Here is a 14,709-nt window from a genome sequence, read left to right as displayed (position 1 = left end):
CTGATGTGGGACTCGATCCCAGGACCCTGTGATCATGACCTGAGCCGAAGGCAGCGGCTTAACCCACTGAGTCACCCAGGCGCCCCTAGAAATATCACATCTTAAAGGATCCTAATTAAGTTGTTCCTGCATTTTCAGATCATGTCATATTACACTGACATGTTGAAATGTTTTGTTATCACTAGAGAATAAGAGCAACAACACTTTATTGGTATCACAAATTTCAGGGCAATTTTTTTCTTAGATATTTTCAAATGTTCAGCATCTTCAGTCTTTAATCCTCCTCCCTGGTGGTCTGTCTCTCTCTCTCCTCTTTCTATAGACAGATGCAGAGTTAAATATGTATGTGTGTATACACACACACACACAGGTGTTTGTATGTGTGTGTGATGCATTAGTGTGTGAGTGTGTGTGTATGTGTGTTTGTGTATTTACATTTGTATATATTGGCTTTTCCCTTGTTTTCAAGGCCAAGAGTATCACCAGAATGCTCTTCAACCATAACATCCATTCTGTTCTATGCATTTCATCTTCAATGTTAGTCCAAGTATCTGCAGTCAGATTTCATTTCTCCCCACTATACAGAAAGATCTTTCCTAAAGGGCACCAATTTTCTTCTTGCTAGGAACAATGCTTATTATAGCATTAAGTACCCATAACTAAAACTACCTCTTAGAAATCACCTTATTTGGGAAAGCATCTCTACCCTAGACATGCTTATTTTTCTTTAATCTGTCATCCTCAGGAACCTCATCCAGCTTTTCTGTGTGTGTGCTTCTCTGTTTATCGTATATGTATGTGTATGTACACATACACGCACACAGTATTTTTAATCTTAAACTAATCGAGTTTTTCTAATAGAACATATACTTTTGAAATTATTTTAAAAATTTCAAAATTTCAGAATATGAAATACTTTAGACAATATATATTCAATACATGATCATACGTTTAGAAGCTAGCACTCCGATTCTGTTGTACCTAGTACAGGAAACTTCAAGTAAAGACAAAAGCTAAAAAAAAAAAAAGGCATCAGTTAACAATTTTATAAGGAATACATTGTTAATTTTAAAATATATTAAAAGTCCTGGGGTGCCTGAATGGCTCAGCCATTAAGCATATATCTTCAGGTCAGGTCATGATCCCAGGGTTCTGGAATCAAGTCTGGTGTCAGGCTCCCTGCTCAGCGGGAAGTCTGTTTCTCCCTCTCCCACTCCCCCTGCTTGTGTTCCTTCTCTCCCCGTGTCTCTATGTCAAATAAATAAATAAATAAACTCTTTAAAATGTGTATGTATGTATGTATGTATGTGTGTGTATCAATAAAAGGTCCATAAAAATTCTTAGAGTTATCAGGACATCATGAATTCTAAAATAGATAACTTCAAGTGCAAAATAAAAGGCAATTGAGTTGTATAGAGAAAAAAGAAACATAATTAAGTTTTAAGCAAAGTATACAAAAGAAGGGAAGTTTACTGATTCTCTAATAAGTTGATTAAAAACACTCTATGACCTCTTCCTCCTTCTTTATCGGCATCTCTTAAAAGCCTCCTCCTTTCATGACATCTTCTCTAATTAATATGAAAGTAAGTTCCAGATTCCCCAGAGGCCTACCCTGACTTTAGAAGCAATTAATTTTCTATTCACTTAACATTCTATAATGAAGTTTTGCCCTTTGACAGAAAAAGTAATTTATTCACTCAAATGTTTATTCAGAGGTTGTTATATCCTTCATATTGGTAGCAGAGCCTGTTTAAAATGTGCCTGAGGAACTGAAAAAAAAATCACTTATTCATATAGTCAAAGATTAACTGTGTTAAGTAGCAGGCACTATATTAGTCACCAGCATGCCAAAACCAAAGTAAGCCAAACCAAACCAAAAAACAAAAACAAATTAAGTTCTAGTTGCTAAGTTCTAGAAACCAGCAATCTAATCAATGTTAGAATGGCCAGAAATCAGAATGGATACAGTAATAGAAATCAGGTTATGGTAACCTTCACAAAAGCAACATGAAAATACTGACTCTGTCAATACCTTCCCACCAAAGGCCACCAGGAACATGCAGATATAGACAAAGTTGATTTTGTGATTGCAACAGGAGAGGTGGCACATAATAGCGAACTATGGGGTAGGTCTCTTCGAGGATGATTAGAGTTGATTGGATTTGGGTACATGTAAGGTCAAGAGGGTGGTCAGGGAAGTAGGGCTTTGCCTTTAATTAGATGCCATAAGGAAATGGAGGTACTTCTGTGGCCAGGCATCTTAAAAAATTTTATCTAGATGGCAGGAACAGTGTAGAGAGACTAAAACCACGATTGCTATGGCCGCATCATCATCGGTCACATTAGTGAAGATGGGGGATATGCAGTTATTTGGGGTGGTCCCAGTCTATTCTTTTGTCTGTTGAAACATGGTTACAAGATGGTCATGTTTCAGTCTTGATCCATTACAATCCTGAAGTGGCCTTATATGCTGTTGGCATACTGAGCCATTGCACATATTCAGCAGAAGAAACCTTAGGCTCGCTGTGAGCACTAGCCATCATCGAGTATCTCCAAGGCCTAATGGAAGTGGCCAGCCCGCTCCTGATTATCAGTGGCTGCTTTTTGCTTTTTCAAGTGAATATCAACAGAGGCATAATACAATGGTATTTATGTTTTAGTAAGTTTACTTTGACAAAAGTGATGTGAAAATCTCTAAAGGAATACAGTATTAGCAGCAGAGAAGACCGGCTGGGGATTGGCATCTTAAACAGAGGTAACCCGTGATATTAGCGTTAATCAGGGTTGTAGCCTTAGGAATAGAGAGAACTAGACAGTTACAAGAGTGGTTAAGGGAATGAAATTAATTGAACTTGGGTGGACTTAGAAATGCTAGGAAAAAAAAATCTCGATGACCCAGTTAGCTTTTAGGTTTCTGGATTAGGCTGTCAGAGGAAAGAAAGGAAAGATAAAGAATAAAGGAGGGCTAGGGAGATCATGAGACTTATTTTAAGTTTTCAGGCAAATATCTAATTAAAGTCATCTATTAAGCAATTAAATAAACTGGCTTAGGCTTCAAGGGAGAGACATGAGCTAATGGTACATATTTGGGGATGAATAGAAAATAGATGCTATTTGAATAGGAAGGAATGAGGATAATCCAGGGAAGAGAAACAAGGGAAGAACTGTGTAGACTATCAACATTAAAGGAAAAAGGAGATGGAACAAATGACCAAAAATGTACAAAATGTAACCAATAGATAATGGTATCCCATAAACCCAGGGAGGGAAGAATTTCATGAAGGATAAAGAGGTTAATAGAGTCTATTCCTGCAGAGAAGTTGAGTAACGAAGACACAAACATATTCCTACGTGTTTAAAGGAGTGGATGGTTTTATTGAAGATACAGATGTGTAGCTGAAGGGAAGCAGGTTCCTTAGGAGGCAGACAGTGAAGATATTGAGAAGACACACACTCACAAACACGGAGATTAGCCTTAACCAGCCAAAGCAAAAATCTCATCCACCAAGGCAGAGTGGGGAAGGGGGAGAATATGAGCACAAATACACATAATTTGTTAAATGCTATCTTAAATAAACTCAGAAGGAAAGTCATTTACTATGCCCATTAAAAACTTGAAATAATTGCCAAGAGAAAGAGAGAAGAACATTTACTAGGAACACACAGAAAGGCTATGAAGAAGTACCAAAGTATCTGTGTAAGTATAGTATTCCCAAAACAAAATAATGTCTGGCAGAAAAACATCTACAGTCTAGTTATGCAAGGAGGTAGCTGAATTGAGCAGATTAGGGAAATGGAAACTTTTGGAGATAGGACAACCAATATAGCCTGAGATTTTGAATGAAGGCATACCGTGGGTGGAGAAGACTGTAATCCTGGTGCCAGTCTTCAATGAAAAAATAATACCACAAAATGGTAAGTGACAGATGGCCATCGGGCATGAAACACAAGATAGGATAGTTTTACACAGAAAGCAGTACCTTTGGAATTGGCCCTGGCAAGGGAGGAAACTGGCAATTCTAAATGAGTGGGGGATATATGCAACTAATGAATCGATGAGCACTACATCAAAACTAATGATGTACTACATGCTGGCTAACTGAACATAATAAAAAAATAAATAAATGTGTGGGAGAGTGAAAGAGTCATTAGTCTTAGTGGTGTTCTTGAGGGTAAAAGTGTTTTCCAAGTAGGACCAGAATGAGTACATGGGATGGAAAGTTTGTTTCGGAAGAAGGACTTCAGAATGCACAGGGAGTGTATGTGGGAAGGTGCTAAGGAGCAAGGCCAAAGAACATGAGTGTAGAAGGGCAGAGAAATGAAGAGTCAAAAAAATATGTATGAATAGAGATACCTATATTGTGGGTGGCAAATCCAGATAATAGAAAAATGTAGAATTAACTGGCTTCAGGATTTCCAACAGAACTTTGCTGAAACTTTATGTGGTATGGGTGTCAGCAAGCATGGGCTCCAGCAAGAGCCCAAGTCCTATTGAGCTTAATAGGTGGTACAGAGGCTTTCAAGAGAACACTATGCAGGCGTACAACCACCTAGCAGTAAGACTAGATTGTTTTGTTGTTTTAATTACTACCTTATGTCACCAGGTGCTGAATTCAAAAAGATGGGATTCCACTTGAACTTCTCAACTGTGGTGACATTAATGGAATGAGAAAAGGATCTAGGAGTTTGACAAAGTCTCAGATGATGACTTTGAGTACTGATTCTCAAACCCTTATATACAAAGGAATCACCTGTGGATCTTGTTCAAATGCAAATTCTGATTCATTAGGTCTGAGCTCAGATCTTTCTAATAAGTTCACAGATGATACCAATATTGGTTGTCCAGGAACCACTTGGAGTAGAAATGTCCCCTAGAATTCAACTTTTAAGTAAGTACATTATGTTAATCATATAGATAAAACACATGGTTAATAGGGAAGGAAAATTTTGTTAGGTATAAAAGTAAATAAAACTTAACTGATAATATTCTAAAAGCACTTGAAAGTAATAGATGAAGGAGTCAAGTGAAAGAAAAAGAAAGGTAATATTTAGCCACTTTTAATAGATGCCTAAAAATGAATACCACTCAAGTTCATGAGATGAGCCTCCCATGTGTTCAATATCAGTTACATATAAGGACAGGTGAAGAAGTAAGAAAATTAATGTACGACTAAACTGCATATCCATCATCATTACTATGTATTTCTCTCAAGGATTTTTAATACATATATATTATATTTAGCCTGAAGGAAATGTCTAGGTAAATCATTTCATGTCCTATTTTAGTAGGCAATTAAGAATGATGTTGTTATTTCAGAAAATGAGAGTAGAAGTTGATAAAGGTGACTCACGAGGCATCAGGAAACCACTCATACAACATTGTACATTTTTTTAGCACTTTCAGTCTGTCATTGCTGACACTATTGATTAAATGCAAATTGCTTCTAGGTAACCATATGATAACAGGAAATTTTTGAATTTATATTCTTGAAATGCTGGAATTCAATTTTCCTGCCTGATCAGAGCTGTTTTAAGATACAGAAATAGGATGACAAACAGATAAGTAGATTACTGAGATAAATTTTTAAAAATTTAAATTAGCTAATAAAATGTCTGCCCAAGGTGACTCATACTGTCAGTGGCCAAATACACCACATGAACATTAAAATGTATTTTAGACAATCTTCTCTAAGCAGTTTTCAAATGTCTCTCCACAATTCTAACAAAAAACATACCTTCAAATGAGTATACTCCAAAATAACATTTTGCTGATTTTCTCCTATATTATGTTTCAGTTTAATTTCAAAAATAATGTTATCATAGTGCCCATTTCTTAAATTTATAATTGTCTGTTATTATACTAGTGACAGAATACTGTATATAACTAGAAATGATTTTAAAATAACTTCCCAATTTAGAAATCATTAATTCTGAGACATGTTGATGGAATCATCTCCCCCTCCAACCTCAAAGCAGCCTAAAAAATAGATGATTTTTCTCCTAGAATAAAATCAGTTTTGCTCTCCAAATGTTCCAACCCCAGGGCAAGTATTAGCTTGTATCTAAGACAGTGTTGTGTTTGGAAAAATCTAAGAGTTCGTCTGGCATGAAACTGAATGGTCGAAATATGAAACTAAGTTATCCACACACATGACCTTCCCATAGGAAAAAAGTATTTAACATTTAGAATATTTGTTCCTTTAGCCTTCCCACTACAGAGTATTTACTCTTCCTATAGAAATGCTCTCACAATTGCCAAAATGGGTATTTTATAATTGTAGAAGTTGGAATATCAAAGCCCTGATAATGTCCTTGAAGATGAAGCAGCTCCTGTTAAATTAATAAAAATCCCTATTGTGAAGGACACAACTATAATGTCTCAGCAGGGAATAAAAACTGCCAACCATCTCTTACTTCTTACTATAAATACATATTGAAAAAGGCTGGACGTCTTTTGGTTATGATAATGCAATACTTAAATATCTGGACAATGCAAATCTGTTATGACAAGTACTAATGAGTATAAAGAATAAATTTTTGATGATAATGAGAGCATAAAGAGGGTCCTAAGTATAGTATTTCTAAGGGTCTATTCTATTCTGCAAGCTTGCTAAGTCCTAGCCTTGAGGTGACAGAACTGTACATGAAGTGAAATCAATATGAGTTCACGTTATAAAATTGTTAATTTATTGCAAAATAATATAAAAGTTAAAGAAGGTTTATGAAAAGCATCCCTGCTCCATCACAGCAGAACCTGGAAACATTTCTTGACACTAAACTCTGATTCTGCTAGATATGTAAAATATACTTTAAAGATATATTTAAAAGCATTATTCCATATTGCTTTAATCTTTTCAACTAATAGAATCAGAGAGTACAAAGCAAAGAGATTATAAGCACAAAACTTAGGAAAATACATAAAAATTAATGCATAACCTACATTGACTTTTTCTTTAAGGTCTGAGAAGTTGCCTTCCTTCCGATAGATCGCAAATTCAGGACTCTGCAACACAGCTTCTGAACGAGTAATCCAACTGTGAAGTTCAGTTATATCGACATCCAACCTAAGACAGGAAAAAATAAGGGTCATTTTTTCTTGATTATCTCTTTCATTCTATATGAAAAAAAAAAAAAAGCAGTCTCTCTACATTTACCATACGCCTTCCAATCTGAGACTGCCTGATGCCCTTGTTACTGTTAATAGCACCACCATTTACCTAGTTATGTAGGCTCAAAATTTGGAGTTAGCTTTGATCTACAGTCTTATGATCATGGAGGTCATCTTATTAAGCTCAGTGTAACAACTGCCTCCCTAGAGTATCTCATATAAGTTATCACTCTGCCTCTGTTTGAATGTTTGCACTGGCTGAAAAATCACTACTTCCCCAAGATAACCCTCTTTCTTTCTGGAAAGTACTTACAGCAAATAAAAAATTCTTATCAGTAGCTCCCATTGAACCATGCGTTGGAGATCCATGCCCTTGTGTAGTCTCCAACAATACCAGCTCTGAATTTGGCTATGTGACTTGCTAGGGCAAACGGGATATAAGGAAGCATATGGCAAGCAGAGGCTTTGTAAGTGCTTGCACTGTGGATCTTGTCCCCCTAGAACATGGACTGACAATGCAACTGTTAGCTGAGAATTCCAATGGCCCTTTAAGGAAGCTCGATGGAGCCAGGTGGAGAGACAATGTGGACGTGAATGAGGCACCAGCACGTGAAGGAAGCTTTCTTTCACCTTTTGACCCATCTCAAACACCAGCTGAATATAGCCAAATGAATTGTCCAGCTGATACACCTTAGAGCCTCGGAACTACCCAGAGAGCCCTGCCCACACTGCAGAACCTTAAGATAAATTATTTCTGTCTTGAGCCACTAAATTTGCAGTGCATTGTTATGCTGCAAAAGACGTCTAATCATATACCCTGATATTCTCATTCTTTTATTATAAAGACCTATGAAGCCAATGGGAGTTTGATCAGGGCATTCAGATCGAGTTAAAGCAGAGACTGGAGGAGAGTCATGGATGGGTTACAAGGGAGGAGGAGGTCTGTACCTCACTTGAAATTCCAGGCATGATTCTAAATATGTGTGCATTTTTCTTGGTAAAGAACCCCTAGATTTTATCAGCACCTATAAATAATCTATGAACAGAGAATTTAGAAAATTCTTTACCTCAAATAGCGCCTGGTTCGCAGTGACAAATATTTACTGAGTGAAAGGTACCCAACAAGAAATTGAAGGAACAGAGATCTGAATTCAGAGATTTTGACTCTAATCTCATGTCAAGGAATGTCAAAACTCTTATTTGCACGTGGACTATAAATATCTATGGATTTTCATATCATGGTGATTGTTATCCTCCCTACATTTCTTTTTTCCTGTAAGTTAAGTTACCAGGTTTCCCGTTTCTTCATTCACAGTGGCAGCGTTGAAATAGAGTCCTATTACATGCTTTTAAAACACCTGTCTTTCTCTCTTTGATGTTAACTTACCGAATCAAATCTTTGACTCGGGTCACTCAGCTACCTATAAAATTCAGAGCAGGTTTTCCTTCAGAATATTTTAAGAAAAGCATTTTTGCTTTTCCTTTGGTACCATACAGACATCCCTTGTCTCTCTGCCTGCAGTCATTCACTTGCCAGTGCACGGGGAAGGTAAGAAGTGCTGAGATGTTAATCTCACCAGAGTGACCCTTGGTAGATCAATATTCCAGCTCCCTTGCCTTTCAGAGTGACTGTCATGATGAAATTTACACAGAACCTCAGAGAGTTCCCAGACGGATTCAACTCCAGTTGCCTCCAACAACAATCCACTTGTGTATCCTTTATCGGCTGCCTTCTTTTCCTAATCTCACTCCCCCACTTTGCTTCTTGGGATCACTTCCCCCAATAAACTACTTTCACCTAAATTTTTATCTCCAGATCCACTCCTAGGTAACCCAAACTAAAGCAATGATAAACAGTCTCAGATGAACTCAGTATCCTGCCATATTTCATTGTTTTCACCTTGAACTCCAGCTCTCCACAGGAACTATTTTAGTTTTTCCAAAGTTCTCAAAGCATTAACCCATCTTCCTTCTCCAGGTATCAACAGATGACAGTTTTTACTCCACCAAGAAAAGTGCAATTATCAGACTAGAATTTCTTCCACTTCCCATGTCCAAATATTCAATCTTACCTGCATGTGCCCTTCTCATTCCCTTCTCTTATATTGGGTGAGTTTCCCTTCTTTGCCTAAAGCCAATCCCTCTACCATCCTTTTATACTTTGTTCTTTCTTTTTGTTTTTGGGGTTTTTTGTTTGTTTGTTTATTCTCACGTAATCTCCACACCCAGCACGCACTGGAGCTCATGGCCCCCAGATCAAAAGCCACATCCTCCTCCAGCTGAGCCTGCCAGGCACCCCATAAATTCATTTTAGTTTTATTTTAAAGGCAAGGACATACAATTCCATGGAAAATAAAAGTACATTTAATGCTCAAATACCTGGTTTTTCCACATAGTAAGGAGTTAATAGTGGTGTCTAACAATGTGCCAGGTTCTTTCTTTTTTTTTCATTAGTTTTTTTAGTTAACATATAATGTTATTAGCCCCAGGGGTACAGGTCTGTGAATCACCAGGTTTACACACTTCACAGCATTCACCATAGCACAGACCTTCCCCAATGTCCATAACCCCACCCCCTTCTCCCTCCCTTCCTACCCCCAGCAACCCTCAGTTTGTTTTGTGAGATTAAGTGTCTCTTATGGTTTGTCTCCCTCCCAATACCATCTTGTTTCATTTATTCCTTTCCTACCCCCGAAACACCCCACATTGCCTCTCCACTTCCTCATATCAGGGAGATCATATGATAATTGTCTTTCTCTGACTGACTTATTTCGCTCAGCATAATACCCTCTAGTTCCATCCACGTTGTCCCAAATGGCAAGATTTCATTTCTTTTGATGGCTGCATAGTATTCCATTGTAGCCTAACTATGGAAAGAACCCAGATGTCCAACAACAGATGAATGGATAAAGAAAATGTGGTATATACATATACTTTGTTCTTTCACTTCTTTACAGGCATGTGAGTCTATCAGATTTTTGTTATCTATCTACTGCATATTTAATCCCTCCCTTTCAAGTGAACTCTGCATATAGAAATGTAAACATATTCACTCCTATTTTTTAAATGTATTTATTTGGGAGAATATGCAGTGGGAAGGGGTAGAGGGAGAGAGAGAGAGAGAGAGAAGCAGACTCGTTGCTGAGCAGAAAGCCTGATGCAGGGCTGGATCCCAGGACCCCAGGTCATGACCTGAGTCAAAGGCAGACCCTTAAGCGACTGAGCCACCCAGGCTCCTATTTTTTAGAGCCAAATGCTTCCTGACCTTCATAGTTCCCTCCAGCCATTCTCTTATCTTCTATAAAGCCAAATGTTCTGCAAGAGTTAGCCAGTCTACTGTCAGTTCTCTACCTCCTACTCACTCTCCGTTTACTGTTGTTTCTCAACAAAAATGTTGCTTAATACAGGAATCAGGTCTCTACAGCCCATGGAGAGTTTCACTTTCTTGCTGTCTAGCAACACATAACACTGTTGAGCACACTCTCCTCCTTTTGCCTTCATACCATCTACTCAATTTTGTCTTTAATTTCTATGGCTACTGTTAATTTTTTTCCTTTGCAGGTTCATCTTCCTCTACCCTCTCACTACATACAAAAGTGATCAACTCCTGGTTCATCAGTCATCTTCTATTTACTGTATTACTCTTTCTTTATTTTCCCCCACCATGAGGGAGAGAAGTCAATTAAAAAAAAAAGTTACTTATTTTGAGAGACAGGGAGGGGCAGAGGGAGAAGGAGAGAGAAACTCTCCGATTTCGCACTGAGTGCAGAGCGCAACAGGGAGCTCCATCCCATCACCCATGAGATCACAACCTGAGCTGAAATCACAAGGTGGATTGTGACTGAGCCACCCAGGCACCCGTATTACTCTTTTACTAGCAATCTGATCCATGCCCATGATAGCAGTTGCAATCTAGATGTACCAAAGATTCTGATCTCAAGCACTTCTTCCGAGCTTTGTAGCTACATAACCACTGCCTACTGGCTATCTTCACTTGAGCATTGTAAAAGCTCCTTTGGCATAAAATGGCAAGACATGGTTTGCTCTTGTCCCCCCCAATGGGTACTCTCCCAGTGTTCCTCAGATCGGTTAATGGCATCACCATCTATCATTTTTGCCTTCCTCTCCTTTCCTTCTCACAGTTAATAAATTACAAATTCTAATACCTCAAATATTCTATTTCTTCAGAATCTCTCTTCCTCTCATGGCTCCACAGCTGGTATCCTCATTCAGATTGCAATTAAATACAATTAAAATCACTGCAATGCCCTGTCAAATGGCTCTGCAAAACCTCTGTGGAATCCTCCCATCTAGTCCATGCACTACTGGCAAATGATCTGATTATGTAATCCTCATCTATAAAATCTTTCAAAGACTTCCCATTTTTCTTAGCATAAAGATCAGAATTATCCTGATCTGGCCTTGGCAGACCACTTAAGCCTATATTCTACTTTGACCTTTATTCAAGCTCTTCTAGAAACAAAGCTCACTTCAAGTTTCTTAGGGAGCCCAGAGCCACACTTAACTTTTGTCCCTACTCCAATGAAGTAAAAGCCTTCACTGACTTTTATTCACCTATCCATTAGAACATTTTTTTTTCTTGAAAACTTGGCTCCTTATCATAATCTGCTTTGGCCACTTTGGTCAAAATTGCTCTTTTCCTTTTAAATCAGCCTGACCCAATTACACACCAAATATACTCTGACTCATAAAGGTGAGATGTGAATATCCAGGACTCACTGTCAAATTCCCCCTTTAGACTTGCTCTCATTAGTCTTATATCCTTTTGATTCAGATTGTCTCTAGGAAGTGTAAGGGCCTACTTAATCAGAGGGAGCCATTTTGTTGTTTATGCAGTAAACTTAGATTGACCCTGCCCCTCCCAGAGGAACTTACTTGCAAAGCCCAAATACAAGGGCGGGTCAGGCCAGGTAGAGACAGCAAATCAATGGGGCGTACATACTGTCTCCCTAGCTACCAGTCCCAGTAGCAAAGCCCAGATACAAGGCAGGTCAGGCCAGGTGGAGACATCCAATCAGTAGGGCACGCATATATCTACTAGGGTGAATTGTAATTCTATTGGCTGCCCGTGTGTGACCTAACATGACTATGCAGTTTTCTCTGTGTATTGCAATCTCATTGGCCACCTGTGTATAGCCCAGCTAAACTACCTCTATAAAAGTTAGTCTGTGAGGCTGGGAGGGGTCGCCTCTTTGCAAGAGACGGCCCTGACAGGTCACTTTGATTCTCGATGCTTGGCGCAAAATAATGCCTTGCTTGACCTTCACTTTTTATCAGTCTCGCTCCTTTGATTACGGACTCTAACAGACGGATTGCTTACTTCCACCAACAGGTCTATGAAACTAAAACTTGCTTAAGGTACATAGCTGGCATCACAGCTGGAAGAGCTAAGACCTATGTTGAGAAAGCTTTTCACCAGTCCTGAAATTTACATGGTCTTGTTTACACACGTTATAATTACCATTTACCATGACTCCAATCCATTGCAAAAACAAAGTTATCCAATGTGACAGTAAATAAATTTCATCCAGAAAAAATTCTTATATCACTTTTAGACATTTGTCTTTATGAAGAAGCTATATATGCTTCCTTTTAAAGCAGCCAAATATTTCCCTTCATTTCTGTCACAAAATTTATGCTAAGTGCTTACTATATGCCATGGTATTAACCTCTATAGATAACAGATAAAAACACATCTGTCTACATTATCAAAAAGGGAGGTTTAGTAAAACATCTATTTGATAAAATAAAGTGCTTGAGACATTGAACTGGGGCCCAGCTCACCCTGTGACTTTTTTTCCTTTGGATAATCAAAAAAATACCTTTTCAATGAATTAGGATTAAATCAGCTTCTAGACTAGAGGCTCTGTCAAGTAAATTGGTTATCTCCACACAATGAAGGCTTTGTGGAGTCAACACCATGGTAACCGTCTGCTTGCTGCTCAGTCTGTGAAGATTTTTAAGGAAAGCCTGGGCACCAGTTGGCATGCAGTTCTAATAATTCAGATCAATTCAGGCAACAGGATGTGAAATTCCACATAGAGGTCTTTCCTCATTCAATTTTTTTGTTTATCTGGCTTTACAAATTTGGAAAGAGGTTGCACAAGATGCCTGAACTTCTCTTTTACATAAGGATCCTTTAGAGAGTGATTATACTCTCTTTTTGATATACAGATTTTTAAAAGGGATTTCAAATTTTTCTAGGGCAGTTTTGAGTGCAGTGCTTTACCTAAGGAAAAAAAAATGTCTATTCATAGTCACGTAGGTTAATATGTTACACTTTGTGAAATAGAATGAAGCAAAAATGTCAATGAGTTTGTACTATTTTCAGCTGTTAGACTTTCTTTTTCTCTTTTCTTTCCAAATTGCAACACCTGATTCCTTTGGAAAGAGGTGGAACCTAAATCTAATTCTGACATGATTTAAGCTCTGAGCTATTCCTTACCAAATCCTACTTGTATGGGTTTCGGAGGGGGGGTTGTTTGCTTTGTTTTTTTGTTTTTTGTTTTCCTGTTGCTTCCATTTGGGCTTGTTGCTTCAACCATCTCTCTCAGTTGCTAAGTTAAACTTTTCTGTCCCAATGTAATATACAGTGAGCCTCCACACTGACGTCTAACATTCGGCACCATCCCTTAGAGTTCTGGGGATTAACTGTCAGCTGCTAGCGTTGTTTTCCCTCTCTGATATTCTGCCAGTAGGCATCCCCATTTCTTTACGCCAACAATGAAGATGGAAGGGTAAAGGGGAAGCAGAGACAGGGTTTCAAAAGGCCTCACTTGCTCTCTTTCTGAGCGCCAACAACCCACATTCAATGCTTAGTCTCAGTGACATTTCTACTGCTTTTAGCAAAATGAACAAGGTTTCCTTCTTGGCTCCTACTCAGATCCTGGCTTCCAAGTAACAACTGCACATTTATTTTATGCCTTATTAATTTGGCAGCTCCTGGTTCATCATCTTCTGTGGTTTGTCCTCTAGTTTTCACATTTTCACTACTATTAAATATTTTTCCAATATTTCAGCTGGGATGTAGGGCAAATTAACATGGAATCCATACGTGTTCATAAATTGGGTGCTATCTACTCTCCCAACATTTTGCTGGTGGTATTTTCTACCATGCTTTGCATGGCCTGAGGCTGGGGATTTCATCACCAACTAAAGGTATCATATAACTGTAACTCAGTTACCTTCTCAAAAAACAAGGAAAACACTGAACAATTATTTTTAATGCCATATTAAATCTCTGATTCTGTGCGCGTATTTCTCTTTTTCCATTAAGTCACTCATTTCTACTAATTCTTTTTTCTTCACTCTTAAAACTCTCATGAAATCACCGTTAATGAGCTGATATGTAGTAAGTTACTCATAATGGGCCTGTACACTCTCAGAATCAGCCCATTATTCTATTCCTCATTTCCTCATCATACTCTCATAACACATTTTACTCTGTACTTAACATTATGTATGTTACAACAGACAAGTATGTCTGTATGCTATTACAGACAGATTCTAACCCTTAAATTCAGTCTAACTGCATCCAACTTAAAATCCTTTTTTTTTTTTCTATTAAGAACATTGTGACT

The 14,709-nt window shown here is 38.0% G+C and overlaps 1 protein-coding gene across 7 annotated transcripts in view; it reads right to left on the bottom strand.

Moving 5' to 3' along the window:
* Window positions 1-14,709, bottom strand: part of DMD (dystrophin) — a 1,990,807-nt gene that overhangs the window by 1,411,195 nt on the left and 564,903 nt on the right. For all 7 annotated transcript variants that reach the window (XM_044235639.1, XM_044235638.1, XM_044235634.1 and 4 more), the window contains one exon: window positions 6,941-7,064. In XM_044235639.1, coding sequence (XP_044091574.1) covers window positions 6,941-7,064 — 124 coding nt within the window. The remainder of the gene's footprint in view (window positions 1-6,940; window positions 7,065-14,709) is intronic.

The sequence above is a fragment of the Neovison vison genome, chromosome X (genome assembly GCF_020171115.1).
Source record: "Neovison vison isolate M4711 chromosome X, ASM_NN_V1, whole genome shotgun sequence".
In the NCBI taxonomy this organism is placed as follows: Eukaryota; Metazoa; Chordata; class Mammalia; order Carnivora; family Mustelidae; genus Neogale; species Neogale vison.
The sequence above is the reverse complement of the archived record's forward strand: the minus strand, read 5'-3'. Positions and strand labels throughout refer to the sequence as shown.